This window comes from Euprymna scolopes, chromosome 11 (assembly GCF_053919585.1).
Source record: "Euprymna scolopes isolate OS-2025 chromosome 11, ASM5391958v1, whole genome shotgun sequence".
NCBI classification, from domain to species: Eukaryota; Metazoa; Mollusca; class Cephalopoda; order Sepiida; family Sepiolidae; genus Euprymna; species Euprymna scolopes.
Window position 1 is genome coordinate 2,290,241 of NC_136492.1, and position 17,498 is coordinate 2,307,738.

Below are 17,498 nucleotides of genomic sequence, written 5' to 3' on the forward strand. Positions count from 1 at the left end.
TTTGTTTTAATGTTAAAGTTCTAAAGTTTTTGTTTCTTTTTAGATGAGGGCTGATTGTTCACATTAACTTGTATTAATCAGACGTTTCAGTCAGATTGGCCTTCGACTGTCCTCAGGCATGTTGGTTGTTTTTGGAAAAGAAACAAGAAAAGTTACTGGCTCCGTAGATATTTTCGTATTTCTGTGAGTTAGTCTGTATTTTATGGTCATTGTTTCGAAGTTGTGAAAAAAAAAAAAACATTCGAAACAATGACCATAAAATAGAGACTAACGCACAGAAATACGAAAATATCTACGGAGCCAGTAACTTTTCTTGTTTGTTTTAATGTGTTGAAAAAAAAAAAAAATTGTTTGAATACTTTGGAAGCAAAAACAAATATTTTTTAATCTCATAAGATTATTTATTAAAAAACATTTTCAAATTGTAAACACAAGAATTGCATAAAAAAATCAAATAATTCGAACAATCATGGAGGGTGATGATATCTGGTTCACCTTCCAGCGACAACGGATCTTATCTTGCAATCCATGTCAGACTTGGTTCGAAACCTTTTAAAGCAAAGAAAGTTTCCATTTTGTTATTAAATTCCTCAGAACTTCCGACTCGGCCGAACTTTAAATCCATATTTTTGCTCAGGTAACCAATAAGTTCACAATCCTCTTCAAATCGTTTCAATTTCTCTTGGTATTTTTTCCGAATGTACCTTGAATTCCGAGGGTTAAAAGCTGCACAAAAACAAAAAAAACATTTGTTTCAGTATCAGCGACTCATTAATTCACATATAAAATAAATAAAACTTTCTAAAACCAACAGCAGGGCTGCCGGGTGTTACCCAGCAATGAATACCTGTATAATTCTATCCCTGATCTATAATAGCATTTTTACCTTTTCTTTTTTTTTTCTTTTTTTAAATTTTCTATAATTTTTTTTTTTTTACTCGCAGAACTACCTGACATGGCCTTTTTTTTTCTTTCTTTTTTTTTCTTTCTTTTCTTTCTTTTTTTTTCTTTTTTTTCTTTTTTCTTTCTTTTTTTTCTTTCTTTTTTTTCTTTTCTTTCTTTTTTTTCTTTTTTTTTCTTTTTTTTTCTTTCTTTTTTTTTCTTTCTTTTTTTTTCTTTCTTTTTCTTTCTTTTTTCTTTTTTTTCTTTTTTTTTCTTTCTTTTTTTTCTTTTTTTTCTTTTTTTTCTTTTTTTTCTTTCTTTTTTTCTTTTTCTTAATTTTCTATAATTTTTTTTTTTTTTACTAGCTGAACTACCTGACATGGCCTAGGACAAAAATGTAAATATTTCTATCCCTCATTCATTTGCCCTCCACTCTTTCTTTGTTGCGCAGCCTATTCCTCTCTCTGGACCCACACACCTCAAGTCAGCATAAGGGAAATAACTGTGAAAAAAAAAAATCAGTTATTTCTCTTTAATTAGTGGCTGGAAAACAGGTTACATAACATTAAAAGATGTATGGACACTTTGATAACATTAAGTGATATTCATTATTTGAGGTCACATGTCTTTTCTTTTTTTTTCTTTTTTTTTTTTTTTCTTTTTTTTTTTTTCTTTTTTTTTCTTTTTTTTCTTTTTTTTTTTTGGGGTATACACCCAGGATTATCAAGCTCCACCCCTTCCAAAAAATATCAACATAAGGGAAATAACTGTGTGAAAAAGTGAAAAAAAAATCAGTCATTTCTCTTTAGTTAGTGGCTACATGATAACATAAAAACTGGATAGACTCGCAATGCCTCTTCTGTGTGAGAGGGGCAAGAGGGAGGCAAAAAGGTCCTCGCTCACTAGATTTCAAAGGTGGTTTTGGACCCTGTCAATGCAGGAGAGGGTATTCTTGGGAGCTCCTCCCCAGATGTGACAGAAATACTTCATCCTGGATTGTAGTTAACTCTTGTACAGATAGTGGATAGCATCGGGATTGAGATACGTTTTTTTTTTGTTTTGTTTTTTTGTCCACGGATCTTATGTTCCATTTCAGGTCAGAAGTGAAGGTCAATCCCAGAAATTTGTCAAAGCAAGATACTTCCTCAAGACGAGAGCTGTTCATTTCTATTAAGGCCATGTGAGGATTTGAGCACTGAAAAGATAGAAGTTTGTTTTGAATGCATTAAATGTAACTAGCCATTTTTTTTACGCCATTGTACATGCTCACGATCAGAGAAAAGAGAATTGGAAAGGACGTGGTCATTTCCGGTCTTTGAGGTGTTGCCAGAGATGGTAGTATCGTCTGCATAGATGTCAACGAAAGATCTCAGAATGTGATTTGAAAATATATATTGGATTATTCAGACTAGTGTTCTTTCAGTATGTAACAAAATTGAATTCATTATATCATTCAAATACGGTAGTGTTTGAATATATGATTACGTGGCAGTTTTAGTCATTTAGAACTGCTTTAAAGCTTCACTGCTCACTCATTTTTTGACTAAATTTCAAAAAATTATTAGTTTATAGATCACCTTCTCAACTATATTGTGAAAAAAAATTTTTCAATTTTCGTTCAGTAAAACAAAAGTTATGATCAATTCACTCGTGTCCAAAATCGTAAAATATGTAAGGAGGTGAGCAACGCTTTTTATGACTGGTTTCCATAGCAACTGCCACGAAAAGAGAAGTAAATCGTGAAACAGACAATGAAAGGGAGATAATTGAGGTATTTTATTGAAAGCAGACGAGTGCCATACATTGTTATTACATATGTGTTTATGGAGGTAAAACAAGACTGAAGTGAATTTATTGGAAATCTGGAAAAATCATGGATTACAATAGAAAAATGCAAGCATGAAATGTAGTATAGTTAGAAAAGGACAAGATATTCTAGTAAAAAATATAAATTTATAACTTAAAATATAGCAGCGTTAAGAATATTTTTTTTAATTCAATTTATAAAATTATATAATCAAGTTTTAACAACTAGTCCTTTACTTTTTCATGTTAAAGCTTAACCATATTACTTTCCATGCTCGCATTTTTCTATTGTAATTTAATATCTTCAATCTTATGTTTTCATCATTCAATTGTATATGTAAGAGGAATTGTTTGAATAGTAATAATAATAATGTTGGTTGTTTTTGTTTTACGGCATATCAACCCTTTTCGGGTTATTTAATGCCGAATCCAAAGATTTTGAAGAAAAATTTTTTTTAATAGAATATATTTGTTGTTTTCACGTCGGTTTCTATTTAACCCATAGTTGGGACCCTAACAGGTACTACCACTCCGGGTCAGAGTAGACCTGGGAGCAATGGTAATTAAAGGGTGGCTCCACACTCCCCAAAGCCCACAAGCTGGGGCCTCACCACTGGATATAGTTTAAGGTCATATCCAGGACCCCCATTGAGGGACTTTTACCCTCTGCAGGGGGGCAGTCGGCGTATTCTAATGCCCCACCGACAGGGCCGAATAATAATAATGAATAATAATAATGCTTAATAATAGTTATAATAATGATTAATAATAGTTATGATTAATAATAGTAGTCATAATATTACTACTAATAATAATCTAATTTATAAAACTCACTGTCTTTTTTCATATTTTCAAACTCTATCTCCTCCGAAACTAAAAGTTGCAAAACGGTGCTAGGGACCTCAAATGATTGGATTTTTTATGCGTCTTTAATCGGTTAAACTAGTTTTTAAGATGTAAAAAATGGATCAAAATTGAAAAAGATCGTCATACATTTTGTACATTCATCTTAGTTTATTTTTAATTTTTTAATCATTTCTTATGCATGTCACGTTTGTACAGTGGTATAGTCACGAGCTTTGAATGCTATGGTTTTGGTTTCGGTTTCAATTCTAGCTAATGGCACCCAAATACATTTTTTTTTTTTTTTTTAATCACGACTCTATAATAATATGTACAAAATCTGGACAAATCAAAATATATTAAGCATATTTTACAACCGGGCAAAGCTGGACGCCCCCCCCCCTTCCCGCTGGTATATAATAAAAATTAATTCATTCCATTTAACATCTTCAATCTTCTCATCATGTTCTTCATCATTCAACTGATTATGCTTAAAACTAAACGGAACAATCATGACCAACGTTTCTTTCCGATAACTTCCCATCTTTGAAATGTAATACCACAATCTGCCTCCCAGTTAACGACAACATTATTTGAGTTATTCAGATTAATATTCTCATGTGGAGTGTTATTCTCACGTTTTGGTCAATATAACCTCCAACCTTCTTCGGGTGTATCTTGTCGAACTCAAGACTCTTTCTGTTGATCTCTGAAATCTGCACGGAATTTCAAACGGAGCCCATTATTTTGTTCACGGGCATAGCATAGTATAATCTCATCCCATCAGCCATCTTCATCTTCATCATCATCTTCATCATCTTCATCATCATCATCATCATCATCTTTTTTTTTTTTTTTTTTACACAGAGATCACCACTTATCAAGGCCCGGAAGCCACTCAGGGATAAGGGTTATTGCAAGTACATTACGTTAGTGAGGAGATTTGATGAAGTGTTTACTTAAGGGGGCGGTTCATTAGGAATTTGTTAACATTAGACTTGAAGACATCCAAGTTGTAGTCCGGAGGGAAGCAGGCAGACGGAACAGAGTTCCACAGGCGTGCAGTTCTAAGAAAGAAGCTTTGTTCATGAAATCTGCGTTTTGATTTAGGCACAGATATAGAGTGGGGGAAATTTTTCATAGTGGATTCAGCTAGACGGGTGTTTTTCGTGAAAGATTGGCGAGGGGGGGACCAGGGATTGGAGTTCAGACGAGCACCTGCCATGAAAATAACGATAAAACAAGGATAGGCTCGCAACGTCTCTTCTGTGGGAGAGGGGTTGCAGGGTAGAGAAAAGGGCATCCCCCACTAAACCACAAAGTCTATTTTGTACTCTGTCAAGGCAGGATAGGCTGTTTTTGGCAGCTCCTGCCCAGATATGGCAACAGTATTCCATCCTTGGCCGTACTTGGCTTTTATATAGATAGAGAATTGCATCAGTAGTGAGATATCTTCTGGAGCGGTAGAAGGATCCCACCATCTTTCCAGCGACCTTGGCAACAGACTTGATGTACGTGTTCCATTTCAGATCAGGAGTAAAGGTCAAACCCAGAAGCTTGTCAAAACACGGGGCCTCACCCAGACGAGAGCCATCCATCACAATTGATGCCAGATGGGGATCAGAGCATTGATCATCATCATCATCAGGTAAAAGTTTAATTTGCAGTTGTATTCTTAGTATAAACCATATTGAGAATTCAACCTTCTGAAGACTGTCAGTTAAAATTGATTATAACTTAGCACTTTTATCCGTTGCGATAATTCTAGTATGATTTTTAGGAGCCTCAAACTTATTCTTGCTATTTTTTTTTTTTTTTTTTGTATTTATCACTACTTGCTACTATATATCTCTATGTAAGGCATTTTCTGTGTGTGTGTGTGTGTGTGTGAGTCCATTCCTTATGGATTCTGAAACAGCTGAGCTGATTTTTTATGAAATTTCACACGAATGTACTTTAAGTATCTGGGAATGTTCTTAGATAGATTTTGTATTGGCATGCCTTTGATAAGTATCGAAAGTCGATAATCCAAAAAATCTGATGAAAGAAAGAGCATTTCGATTTTGATCAAAGTTAACACTTTTATACAACCTAACATTATACATGCATTTTAGAAATTTTACCACCGAACAAGCAGAAGAACCAAGCATATAAAATCAACAGTATGTCCTTTGATAAAGCAGTGACATGTTCAAAATAGATGTTTCTGTTTAGAAAACAATTGAACCATGATACTTGACATTTGCATCTTAAACTTAAAACTATAATGGTTTTAAGTAATTTCATAAAATCAAAAAGAGGTTTTAAGTAATTTCATAAAATCAAAAAGAGGTTTTAAGTAATTTCATAAAATCAAAAAGAGGTTTTAAGTAATTTCATAAAATCAAAAGGAGGTTTTAAGTAATTTCATAAAATCAAAAGGAGGTTTTCTACAGTGCAATGTAGACTACAATGTATTGTGGACAATGTCAAGGCTTCCTCCTGGTACTCCGTGGTTCCTAACTATAATAGGCAATCAATTGATTTGATTGAAAAATGGTCGATTTCACCGATTTCGATGAAAATGTGAAATGTTCATTGATTCTCATTTAATCCCGAGCAACCTCGGGTTTCCCTACTTCAGTTCTTATTGTTGCGCACTTTACAGTTGAAATGAAAGTCGGTCACTTAAGCTCGCGTGCATAGATCATGATGTTACAATCATATGATCACTATGGACGGATGTTTCGACATTTAAAAATAAATGTTTAAATTTCAACGATATTTCTCGCAGTTAAGGTTGGCCGTGTGGATTTGTTCCTTGCTAATGGAGTCAGAGATGGCTTTGTGGCCGGGTTTGAATCTCCCGACTGGCAGTAATCACAACACCCTGCACTGATGATTCCCAAAATGGTGAAACAATGGTGTCTGTAGGTAAAAAAAAAAGAAGAAATCATTATAGCAATAATTATGCGTGAATCATAGAATGAGGTCGAAACGGGGATGCTTTACCTTTGAGATGATAAGCAACGTAGAGTCGGGCCGAGTGAGTTGCATTTAGGAAAGGAAATTTCGGTTTGAAATTGCCCACCGCCACAAGAGCCCTTAAAAGCGGAGTCGCCACCGTCTGTTCCATGAAGCCGAGATGAGGCAATTGCAAAATTTCCATCGGATCAATCTTTGGCGGCAATTTATGAGGCAACTCACAGTGGCTGTATTTTTCAGGACGCCTGCAAAAGATTGGTAAAATGAATCGTAAAAGAAGAAATAATTGTTCGACTAAAATAAATATTTTTTTACATTACATTTGATATTACACTTCAACAATGTTATGCAATCGTTGAACAGAACAAATACTGCACTTTGATTTATATATTTTATTTTGACAAGAAAAATGTTGACAAAACAAAATTACGCACAAGGCCTATCAAAAAATGAGGTGAGGTGCTTTACGGTCATCCTTGTCACTGTACCATTGATTTGTCTATGCTAATCTTAGCTGGAGTCCTCAGTCACCATAATACCACATTCACACCAGGGGTCGTTCTACTTACAATTCCCAACTCATTTTTCTTTTGTATTATACTAGCAGTTCAGCTCGGCTTTGCTCAGGCCCTATGTACTGTTTATAACTTTATGTGCATATGTATATATTAATTAACAAGTTTGACTCATGTTCAGGTAACCTACATCTTAAATTTCAAGCGTTTAGACCCAAAATTGGCGGAGGAGTTTGGTAGAGTCTGCAAAGGTCAACTCCTTCAACTTTGATCTCTTGGCATCCAAATTTTCACGCAAAAACTGATTAAAAAGCTTGCTGCATGTCTGAATACCCTTTATGTAAAATTTCAAATATTTAGACCCAAAATTGGCTAGAGACTGCAAAGGTCTAATCTTTTGAACTTTGACCCCTTGGAAGCCAAATTTCTGGCCAAAAAACTGATTAAAAAGATTTCCCCAAATCTCAATACCCCTTATGTCAAATCTCGGATCTGTAGACTGAAAATTGACAAAGTAGTTTGGTAGGGAAATGTACACACAGAACACAGAAGTTACATATATATAATACGCTATTTTTTTTAATTTGATCTGATGTCGCTTTTGTGTCAAATTAAAATATTTGTAAGTCCAGAACTTTCAACGCTTCGTACCTTTTGTTCTAGTTGAAAGTTAATTTACAAAAAAAAAAAAAAAAAAAAAAATCAATAAAATTATCAAGCAAAACGCTAAGGAATATTATTTCTAAATTATTTATGACTAAAATTTTAATAAGATTTATTAACCAATTGTAATTAATTAGAAACTTAAATTTACAGAAACAGATGGCTGCCGGCGACATATAATGTTAAATCACGCGTCGTGTTATCTATTTAAAAAATTTTAACGAGGTATAGTTTTTTTTTTTTTTTTTTAATTTTCATGTAGATATTTTTCAAAATCTATTATCTAGCAACTGATATCAGAATAAAAAAAAAAAAACTTAATCATACCTCATCTTAGACATTCAGAATTTTGAAAAAAAAAAAAGTGTATTTTAGTTTGACACATAGCGACATTAGATTGGTTCTTAATAATAATGGAACGATAAAATTGTCGTCCTAGAAAAGACATGATTCCATTTCCGTTTGATGAACACCGGTTTTCTTTTTTGTTACAGACCATCTACTAGTTGGTCGCTTGTGTACAAATTCCATGAGCGATAGGAGCCTTACGAACAAGATCGGAAATGCTGTACAACTCATCAAAGTTATGACAACAGGACCATTGCCAGCACACTCAAAATGCAAATCCGGACAATTCAACAAATAACAGGGACGTGCCAAGGTTGATGAAAACAAAGTTTCCAGCCACAGTTATGGTCTTTGGTGTGCTTTCAAGTGAGGGCCACATCATGCCACCTCACATCTTCGAAGTCAATTTCAAAGTCAACACCAAAGCGTACCTGGATGTGCTGAAGAGTGTGGTGATCCCCTGGTGCAATCAGGTGGCCACTGGCAAACCCTAGGTGTGGCAGCAGAACTCGACACTGGCCCACAAGTCTAAAGGCAACAAGGCTTGGCTGTAGAAGGAGTGCTACTGCTACGACTTTGTACCTTTCTATCACTGGCCCCACTCCTCCCCCGAACTTAACCCACTGGACTACTTCGTTTGGTCATATGTTGAGAACATCACCAACATGACCTCCCACAACACCAAAGCCAACCTAATCACAGAGCTCCCGCTTGGGCTTGTGAAAAAAGGTATGCTCCCAGTTCTGGACAAGCCTCCGAGTATTCACCCAGCTCCCTCCGGCGCTTGTAAAAAAAAAAAAAAGGCATGGTCTCAGTTCTGGATCTGTATCAAGGCGGTGATTGAGGTTGAATGCAGCTACATTGAATAGATGTCAGCTCTACTATATAATCAAGTTACCTGAATTTATTTTTTTTTTCAGTAAAAGTTTTAAAATAAAGCCGTAGTGTTGTTTTCTTTAGTACGACACTTTTATCGTTCCACCTTGTATAGCACCGCAGCCCCAACACACCCTGAAAGTCAAAAAACACATCCGAACTTAGAATTTGAAAACCTGTTGTCCTGACGAATTCCTTCATTGGTTGCCGGTGAAATATGTTAAATCTCGCGTGTCTCGATCTCGTCTGACATATTTAAAACTTTTTTAACGAGATGTAGTTTTTAATTTTCATATAGATATTTTGGAACTTGTACAGTTTAGTCAAGACATTAAAAAATGAAAATATCGAAAAGAGTTTAAATTGTACGTATACGTTATAGGACGAAGTTCTCCGAAAAAAAAATTTCACTTAATTTCATCAAGTAGTTTTTTTTTTTACAGCGGAAAAACACGTTTTTATGAGAGCGCGTTGAAGGCAGCCATCTTGGATTTTAAAAAAAAATTGTTTGAATTTTAGAAATGCCAAAGGGAGATAACTCCAGTTAAAGCGCTAACACCCACCCACCCCTCTTTATTACTAGCTTTTCTTCCTAAAAATCGAACATTTTGCTCCGATATTTTTAATATAGTATTATCTAACAACTGATATTATATTTAAAAATAAATAAATAAAAGGGCATTTCTACACTACACGGACGGCGGCCATTAGTTTTTGTGCGTTTTACTAAACTTTCGCCAGGTGGCGTTCTCTCTGTAAATATTGAAACTAATATATTGTTGACCCTTCAACAGGTGCCCCCCCCCCGTAAAAAATTTAAACTATTTTTTGTTACAGCGAAAATTTTACTTTACTTCAAAAAATGTTTCGAAAAAAAAATCCAACGCTGATTTAATTCGAAAAATGTTTCATTTAAATTAATAAATTGTTCGGAGAAAAAAAAAATCCAATTTTATTTTAATTAAAAAATGTTTCGCAGGGGGGTGGGGAATTCAACGTTGCTTTAATTAAAAAAAATTGTTTTAATAAAATTATTTTCTTACGCAGACTTTTCAATAAATGTTTTTTACAATTACATATTGATATATTTTTATACAATGTTTGGGTTTTCAAATATTTTTGTATTCGGGAAAAAAAATCATATTTTTATTTATTTGCCGTGCGTGTTATTTGACCAAGAAGAAATTGGAGGTATCGACCCTAACAGTTATCGCCGTCCGTGTAATACAAAAGTGCTAAAAATGACGAAGAAGGTCAGAGGTTACGTAGACCGAAAACATTTTGCAGAATAACACTTATGATGAGAAGAATTGTTCGATTAATCGAAAGAATACAAACAATGATTCCCATCTCAAAAAATCCGAACTTTAAGAAAGTGTATTTTTAGTTTGACACCACAGCGACATCAGATTTAATTAAAAAAAATTTTTTTTTTTTTAGTAAGTTCATAAAAAAGAAAATAACGTGATAAACGTACAAATTTTTTAGCGTGTTATTTATTTTATTATATAGATATATCTGGTCTGCTAAGCCATCTACAGGGCAGATGCAATCTTTGTAAAGAGAGGGGAATTGCTATATTGAAATTGAATATGAAATATATAATTGCTTTTCCATAATCAGCAGCTCCAACACACCCTGAAAGCCACAAGCAAGGATTATTAGACTCCTTGTTTTGGACTCTTCACACACCAGAAATGAAGATTTGAAGACCTGTTGTCCTGATAAATTCCGTCATTTTTTTTTTTTTTTTTTTTTTTTTTTTACTCCAAACGAAATATATTGTTACGTAAGGGGCTACTATTTGGAATCATGTCTAACAAAGAACTAAAATATTTGGCATCACTTTTGCTTAAATAGTTCAATCTGTGGAACACGATACCATGGGATTGCTTCCCCTGTAAATAAATACTTGTCCTAATGTAACACTATTAAACGAAGAAGGTCGCACGTGGTGGTTTTTGTAGACACAGATTTTCACATTTGTATAGTTTCGCTGATGGACGCTCAAATAAAGTATTCCATATACAAATTCTTTGCATCATTTTTTCCCATTAACGCGTTTCTTCAATGGCCGTCGTCTCGTTTATTGGTCAGCGGTCTTCTGTTTAACTCAAGACGTAATTTAATTTCAATATGGGGGTTTGTTTTACTATGCACATAGATTTGGAAAAGTTGTCAAAAAAAAACAAATATATAACAAATAAATGTTATCAAAGGCAAGATAAGTTACTTTTCTACCTAACTGGATAATTGTTTAGTGTTTTTATTTAATGTAACGTGTTTATTCGGTTAAAAAAAAACATGCAGTGTTTACCGATGTATTTGAAATGTGCAAATGGTGGCATGTTCGCTGTTGCACGCGGTAAGTTTGGGAAAACGAGTTTAAACAAAAAAAGTATACAAAATACTGTTAGAAACTCACTCAATATATGTTACCGTGACATAAGCGGGCATATTCAGTGAGTTTCTAACAGTATTTTGTATAATTTGTCTATTTAAATTCATTTTCCCAAACTTACCGTGTTCAAAAGCGAGCATGCCGCCATTTTTCTTTTTCAAATATATCGATAAACTAAAATATGATTTTCGAACCGATTATACATTTTAAAGTGAGTAAAATCACTAAAAACTTTTCCAGGTAAAAGAGTAACTTATCTTGCCTTTGGTAACATTTATTTTTTATATATTTGTTTTTTAACCATTTTTTTCGTTAAAAAAACAATTTAATCTGATGTCGCTATTGTGTCAAACGAAAACACTTTTTTATAATTCTGAATATCTGAGATGAGGTATGATTCAGGTTTTGTAATCTAATATCAGTTGTTAGATAATAATTAGGACTATGACAAGAGAATATTCTTATCATTGTTTTGACTCTCTAGTATATATCCGACACAGTTAATCAATCGAGAACCACATCACTCTATCTAAAAACATATAAGATATCAACGGATATATACTCGAGAGTGAAAATAACGAAAAGAATATTCTTTTCTCATAGTCCTAATAATAATATATGGCACAATCCCGTTGGCACACCGGTTCCCGCCAGACTACCAATGTTTAGCAACATTAAGCCTGGAAATTTTTCTCTCTCTCTTTCTTTCTCTCTCTCTCTCTCTCTCTCTCTCTCTCTCTCCCTCTCTCTCTCTCTTCTCCCTTTATATAAATGAATTCTCTTTTGTAACTGTTTAGAAGTCGAATTATGCAAATGTCTGCGATAGATTAAAGTTTCTTTTTTTTTCAGGAATCTAAACTGCATTCTTTATTTTTATTTTTACATTTTTTTTTTCAAAGCTTCTTTAGTCTATTATATACATATATATATATATATATGTATATACATATATATATATGTATATACATATATATATATGTATATACATATCTATATATACATATATATATGTATATACATATCTATATATACATATATACATATATATACATATACATATATATATACATATATATATATACATATATATACACATATATATACACATATATATATACATATATATACATATACATATATATACATATATATATATATACATATATATATATACATATATATACATACATATATATACATATATATATATACATATATATACATACATATATATACATATATATATATACATATATATATATATATATACATATTTATATATTTGAAATGTGAGATTAGAAGAATGATAACGTGCGAAGTTGTATTTTTAAATGAACAGATATTTATTTATTTAAAGTTTCAAATTTTCGGTTTATAAAAAAGCCTTCACCAGGATCATTTTAAAAAACAATTTGAAACTTTAAATAAAAAAATATCTGTTTATTTAAAAATACAACTTCGCACGTTATCATTCTTCTAATCTCACATTTCAAACGTCCCTGTGCCAACATGCTTCTTAAAAGTGGATCTTACTAAAACTCATATATATAAGAGCAAATAGTTAATAAAACATGTTAAAAAACACTTTGAAAAAGAGTTAAAAACATATTTAATTTAAAAAGGAAACATTAAATAAGTGGATAGTCCTTAATCCGTGGAGTTTCGAAGAAATACTTTCCTTCTCATCAGAGGGTAGGAATTAGCAGAATGCGGGATCAGATTTTGCATGCAAAAGTATTTGATGAAACTGCAAGTAAGTCAAAGATCTTACTTGATAACAAAAAAAATTACGCCTTGTCTCGGCAGCCGAGATAACGCACATCTTATCTTTCTTTTAATAATATTATTTGAATTCTTTCCCCTTTCACTTGTACCTATTTGTGAATTATTCCATGGATTTCTGCCTTTTGAATTATTTTGGACCATCTTCCAATTACGCGATTTCCTTGGATTTTACTTGTGCGAATGGAAATTTAACTAACTTTCTTGGATTTACATTTTTGGATTTTACCGTCATTGGATTATTTACCTTTCACCTGACTATCCATTCACGTGAAATCACCTTTTTCTTCACCATATTCCCTATGCTTCATTTTTTGTTATCAAGTAAGATCTTTGACTTACTTGCAGTTCCATCAAATACTATATCTATATATATATATAATGATTGGTGAGTTTGAAAGAAGAAATTGATTACTATGCTACTGTCCTAATAACTACAATACACACATTAACCCTTATCCTCGAGTGGCCTCAGGGATTTTATAATGTGTAAAAAAAAAAATCTCCAAAGTCAAGTTGATCTGTGAACAAAATTCGGAAGAAAATTTATTTCTGACTTAATTACTAATTCCGCCACATTCATAGGAACGGTAATATCAACGACTGCAACGAATCAACTTTGAATAAATTTCTTAGCTGGATTCTGGTTAATGCAGGCATTTCTGACTTGCTTAATCAGAGACCATCTCTCATGCAAACTGACAGGAGATTATAAAAGGGAGTGCTCTGATTTGTGTAGGCATTTAATTTCGTTTTTGCCTTGCAAAGTAAAAGTCATCTCTTATGTGAGCTAAGCACATCACAGGAGATTATGAAAGGGAGTGCTCACAAGATTCTTACTCTTTCTTAGCCAAGACTCATCTCTGTTGCTCAGATTTACCACAAAACTTGTTATGGTGCGACCAAACACGCTCTGAGCCATCTGGAACTGAGTCAGACACAAAAACCAAATATAGCGATCGCAGCATGCACATGGACTAAATGTAACACACACACACACACACACACACACACACACAGATGTATAAACACATCGACATAGCCTGATTTCAACACCTGTATACATACAAATGTTCTCATAACATTTCATCATTTTTTTTTCATACGAAATATTTTTTCTCATTTCCTAACTTCTCTTTTATTCGCCTTTTATTTTTTATTTATCATATTTTAATTTTATTTATTATTTTTTATTTTTTATTTATTGTTTATTATTTTTTATTTTTTATTTATTATTTTTTATTTATTATTTTTTTTTATTGTTTATTATTTTTTATTTAGTATTTTTTATTTATTATTCATTATTTTTTTTATTTTTTATTTTTTATTTATTATTTTTTATTTTTATTTATTATTTATCATTTTTTATTTTTTATTTACGCCAAAAGAAATTGTTTTTGTAAACTATTTAAAGAACTATTTAAAATTAAATAAATTTGAAATTAAATAAATTTGCAATTAAATAGATTTGTAATTAAATATATTTCTAATAAAATATATTTGCAATTATAAAATTTTCAACTACATAAATATTCAATTAAATAAACTTGAAATTAAATAAATTTGCAATTAAATAAATAAGCAATCAATAAATTTGAAATGAAATAAATTTGAAATTAAACAAATTTGAATTAAATAAATTAGCAATCATTATATTTGAAATTAAGTAAATTTGCAATCAATAAATTTGAAATTAAATAAATTTGCAATTAAATAAATTAGCAAGTAAATAAATTTGCAATCAATAAATTTGAAATTAAATAAATTTGAAATTAAATAAATTTGAAATTAAATAAATTAGCAATCATTATATTTGAAATTAAGTAAATTTGCAATCAATAAATTTGAAATTAAATAAATTTGCAATTAAATAAATTAGCAAGTAAATAAATTTGCAATCAATAAATTTGAAATTAAATAAATTTGCAATTAAATAAATTAGCAAGTAAATAAATTTGCAATCAATAAATTTGAAATTAAATAAATTTGCAATTAAATAAATTAGCAAGTAAATAAATTTGCAATCAATAAATTTGAAATTAAATAAATTTGCAATTAAATAAATTTGAAATTAAATAAATTTGAAATTAAATAAATTTGCAATTAAATAAATTTGAAATGAAATAAATTTGAAATAAAATAAATTTGAAATTAAATAAATTTGAAATTAAATAAATTTGAAATTAAATAAATTTGCAATTAAATAAATTTGAAATGAAATAAATTTGAAATTAAACAAATTTGAATTAAATAAATTAGCAATCATTATATTTGAAATTAAGTAAATTTGCAATCAATAAATTTGAAATTAAATAAATTTGCAATTAAATAAATTAGCAAGTAAATAAATTTGCAATCAATAAATTTGAAATTAAATAAATTTGCAATTAAATAAATTAGCAAGTAAATAAATTTGCAATCAATAAATTTGAAATTAAATAAATTTGCAATTAAATAAATTAGCAAGTAAATAAATTTGCAATCAATAAATTTGAAATTAAATAAATTTGCAATTAAATAAATTAGCAAGTAAATAAATTTGCAATCAATAAATTTGAAATTAAATAAATTTGAAATTAAATAAATTTGAAATTAAATAAATTAGCAATCATTATATTTGAAATTAAGTAAATTTGCAATCAATAAATTTGAAATTAAATAAATTTGCAATTAAATAAATTAGCAAGTAAATAAATTTGCAATCAATAAATTTGAAATTAAATAAATTTGCAATTAAATAAATTAGCAAGTAAATAAATTTGCAATCAATAAATTTGAAATTAAATAAATTTGCAATTAAATAAATTAGCAAGTAAATAAATTTGCAATCAATAAATTTGAAATTAAATAAATTTGCAATTAAATAAATTAGCAAGTAAATAAATTTGCAATCAATAAATTTGAAATTAAATAAATTTGCAATTAAATAAATTAGCAAGTAAATAAATTTGCAATCAATAAATTTGAAATTAAATAAATTTGCAATTAAATAAATTAGCAAGTAAATAAATTTGCAATCAATAAATTTGAAATTAAATAAATTTGCAATTAAATAAATTAGCAAGTAAATAAATTTGCAATCAATAAATTTGAAATTAAATAAATTAGCAATTAAATAAATTAGCAAGTAAATAAATTTGCAATCAATAAATTTGAAATTAAATAAATTTGCAATTAAATAAATTAGCAAGTAAATAAATTTGCAATCAATAAATTTGAAATTAAATAAATTTGAAATTAAATAAATTAGCAATCAATAAATTTGCAATCAATAAATTTGAAATGAAATAAATTTGAAATTAAATAAATTTGAAATTAAATAAATTTGAAATTAAATGAATTAGCAATCAATAAATTTGAAATGAAATAAATTTGAAATGAAATAAATTTGAAATTAAATAAATTTGAAATTAAATAAATTTGAAATTAAATGAATTAGCAATCAATAAATTTGAAATGAAATAAATTTGAAATTAAATAAATTTGAAATTAAATAAATTTGAAATTAAATAAATTTGAAATTAAATACATTTGCAGTCAATAAATTTGAAGATAAATAAATTTGAAATTGCTCAATTTGAAATTAAATAAATTTGCAATTAAATAAATTTGAAATAAAATAAATTTTCAATCAATAAATTTGAAATTAAATAACTTTGAAAAAATAAAAGCAAAATTCAAAATTTTTTACCTCATGAATTTATCAAGATTTTCTTCAGTAGCAAAAGTATAGCATTGATCTTTATATTTTACAAGAAAAGATGGTTGTCCTGGGATGATAGATTCGTATCTGCAAAACAATAAAAACAATAAAAATTAAACAGACGATAGTATAAAAATTATACAATATCGAGAACCTTTAATTATAAAATGATAATAATAATAATGATCAGGATCTGATTGCTCTTGGCATCGATGTGAATATGTGGGAGGAGCTAGCCAAAGATAGACCAGCATGGAGGCGTCCCTTGAGTAAGAGTGGTGAAGGACTTGAGAACCTTTGGTTCGAGAGGCTGGCGCAGAGAAGACAAAACTAGTGACTACGTTTACTGTTGCTTGCATTAATCTTTCGTAGATTGCTTGCCATTATTATAATAATAATAATAATAGTTAATCATAAATAGTAGATATGGTCATCATAGGATATAAATGAAAATTTTGTATTATGTAAATTAATTAAATTTACAACAAAATTTAATTATTATTTGACAAGGAATACAAAAAGTTAAAGTTTTCCATATACATATATATATATATATATATATATATATATATATATATATATATATATATATGATTTTCACATTCTGAAAATCCTATCATAAGTTGCTCGTTTGGTTAGCATTGCTGGATGGCATCGTCCTTTCGAGTTAAAATCTCCTACTTGTGAAACATCAGCTTGGGTTATTGACTGGTTG

At 29.9% G+C, this 17,498-nt stretch overlaps 1 protein-coding gene across 2 annotated transcripts in view; it reads right to left on the reverse strand.

Annotated features, from left to right (window-relative positions):
- Positions 1 to 379: 379 nt before the first annotated feature.
- LOC145287723 (adenylate kinase 9-like) overlaps positions 380 to 17,498 on the reverse strand; it is a 307,372-nt gene continuing 290,253 nt past the window's right edge. Inside the window, exons 36-38 of one of the 2 annotated variants that reach the window (XM_080135474.1) lie at positions 16,772 to 16,870; positions 6,523 to 6,740; positions 380 to 726 (exon numbers count right to left, since the gene is read on the reverse strand). In XM_080135474.1, the coding sequence (XP_079991600.1) occupies positions 515 to 726; positions 6,523 to 6,740; positions 16,772 to 16,870 (529 nt within the window). In that variant the 3' untranslated portion in view covers positions 380 to 514. Of the gene's footprint in view, positions 727 to 6,312; positions 6,439 to 6,522; positions 6,741 to 16,771; positions 16,871 to 17,498 lie in introns of those variants that run through there. The other variant, XM_080135475.1, reaches the window with a different exon arrangement.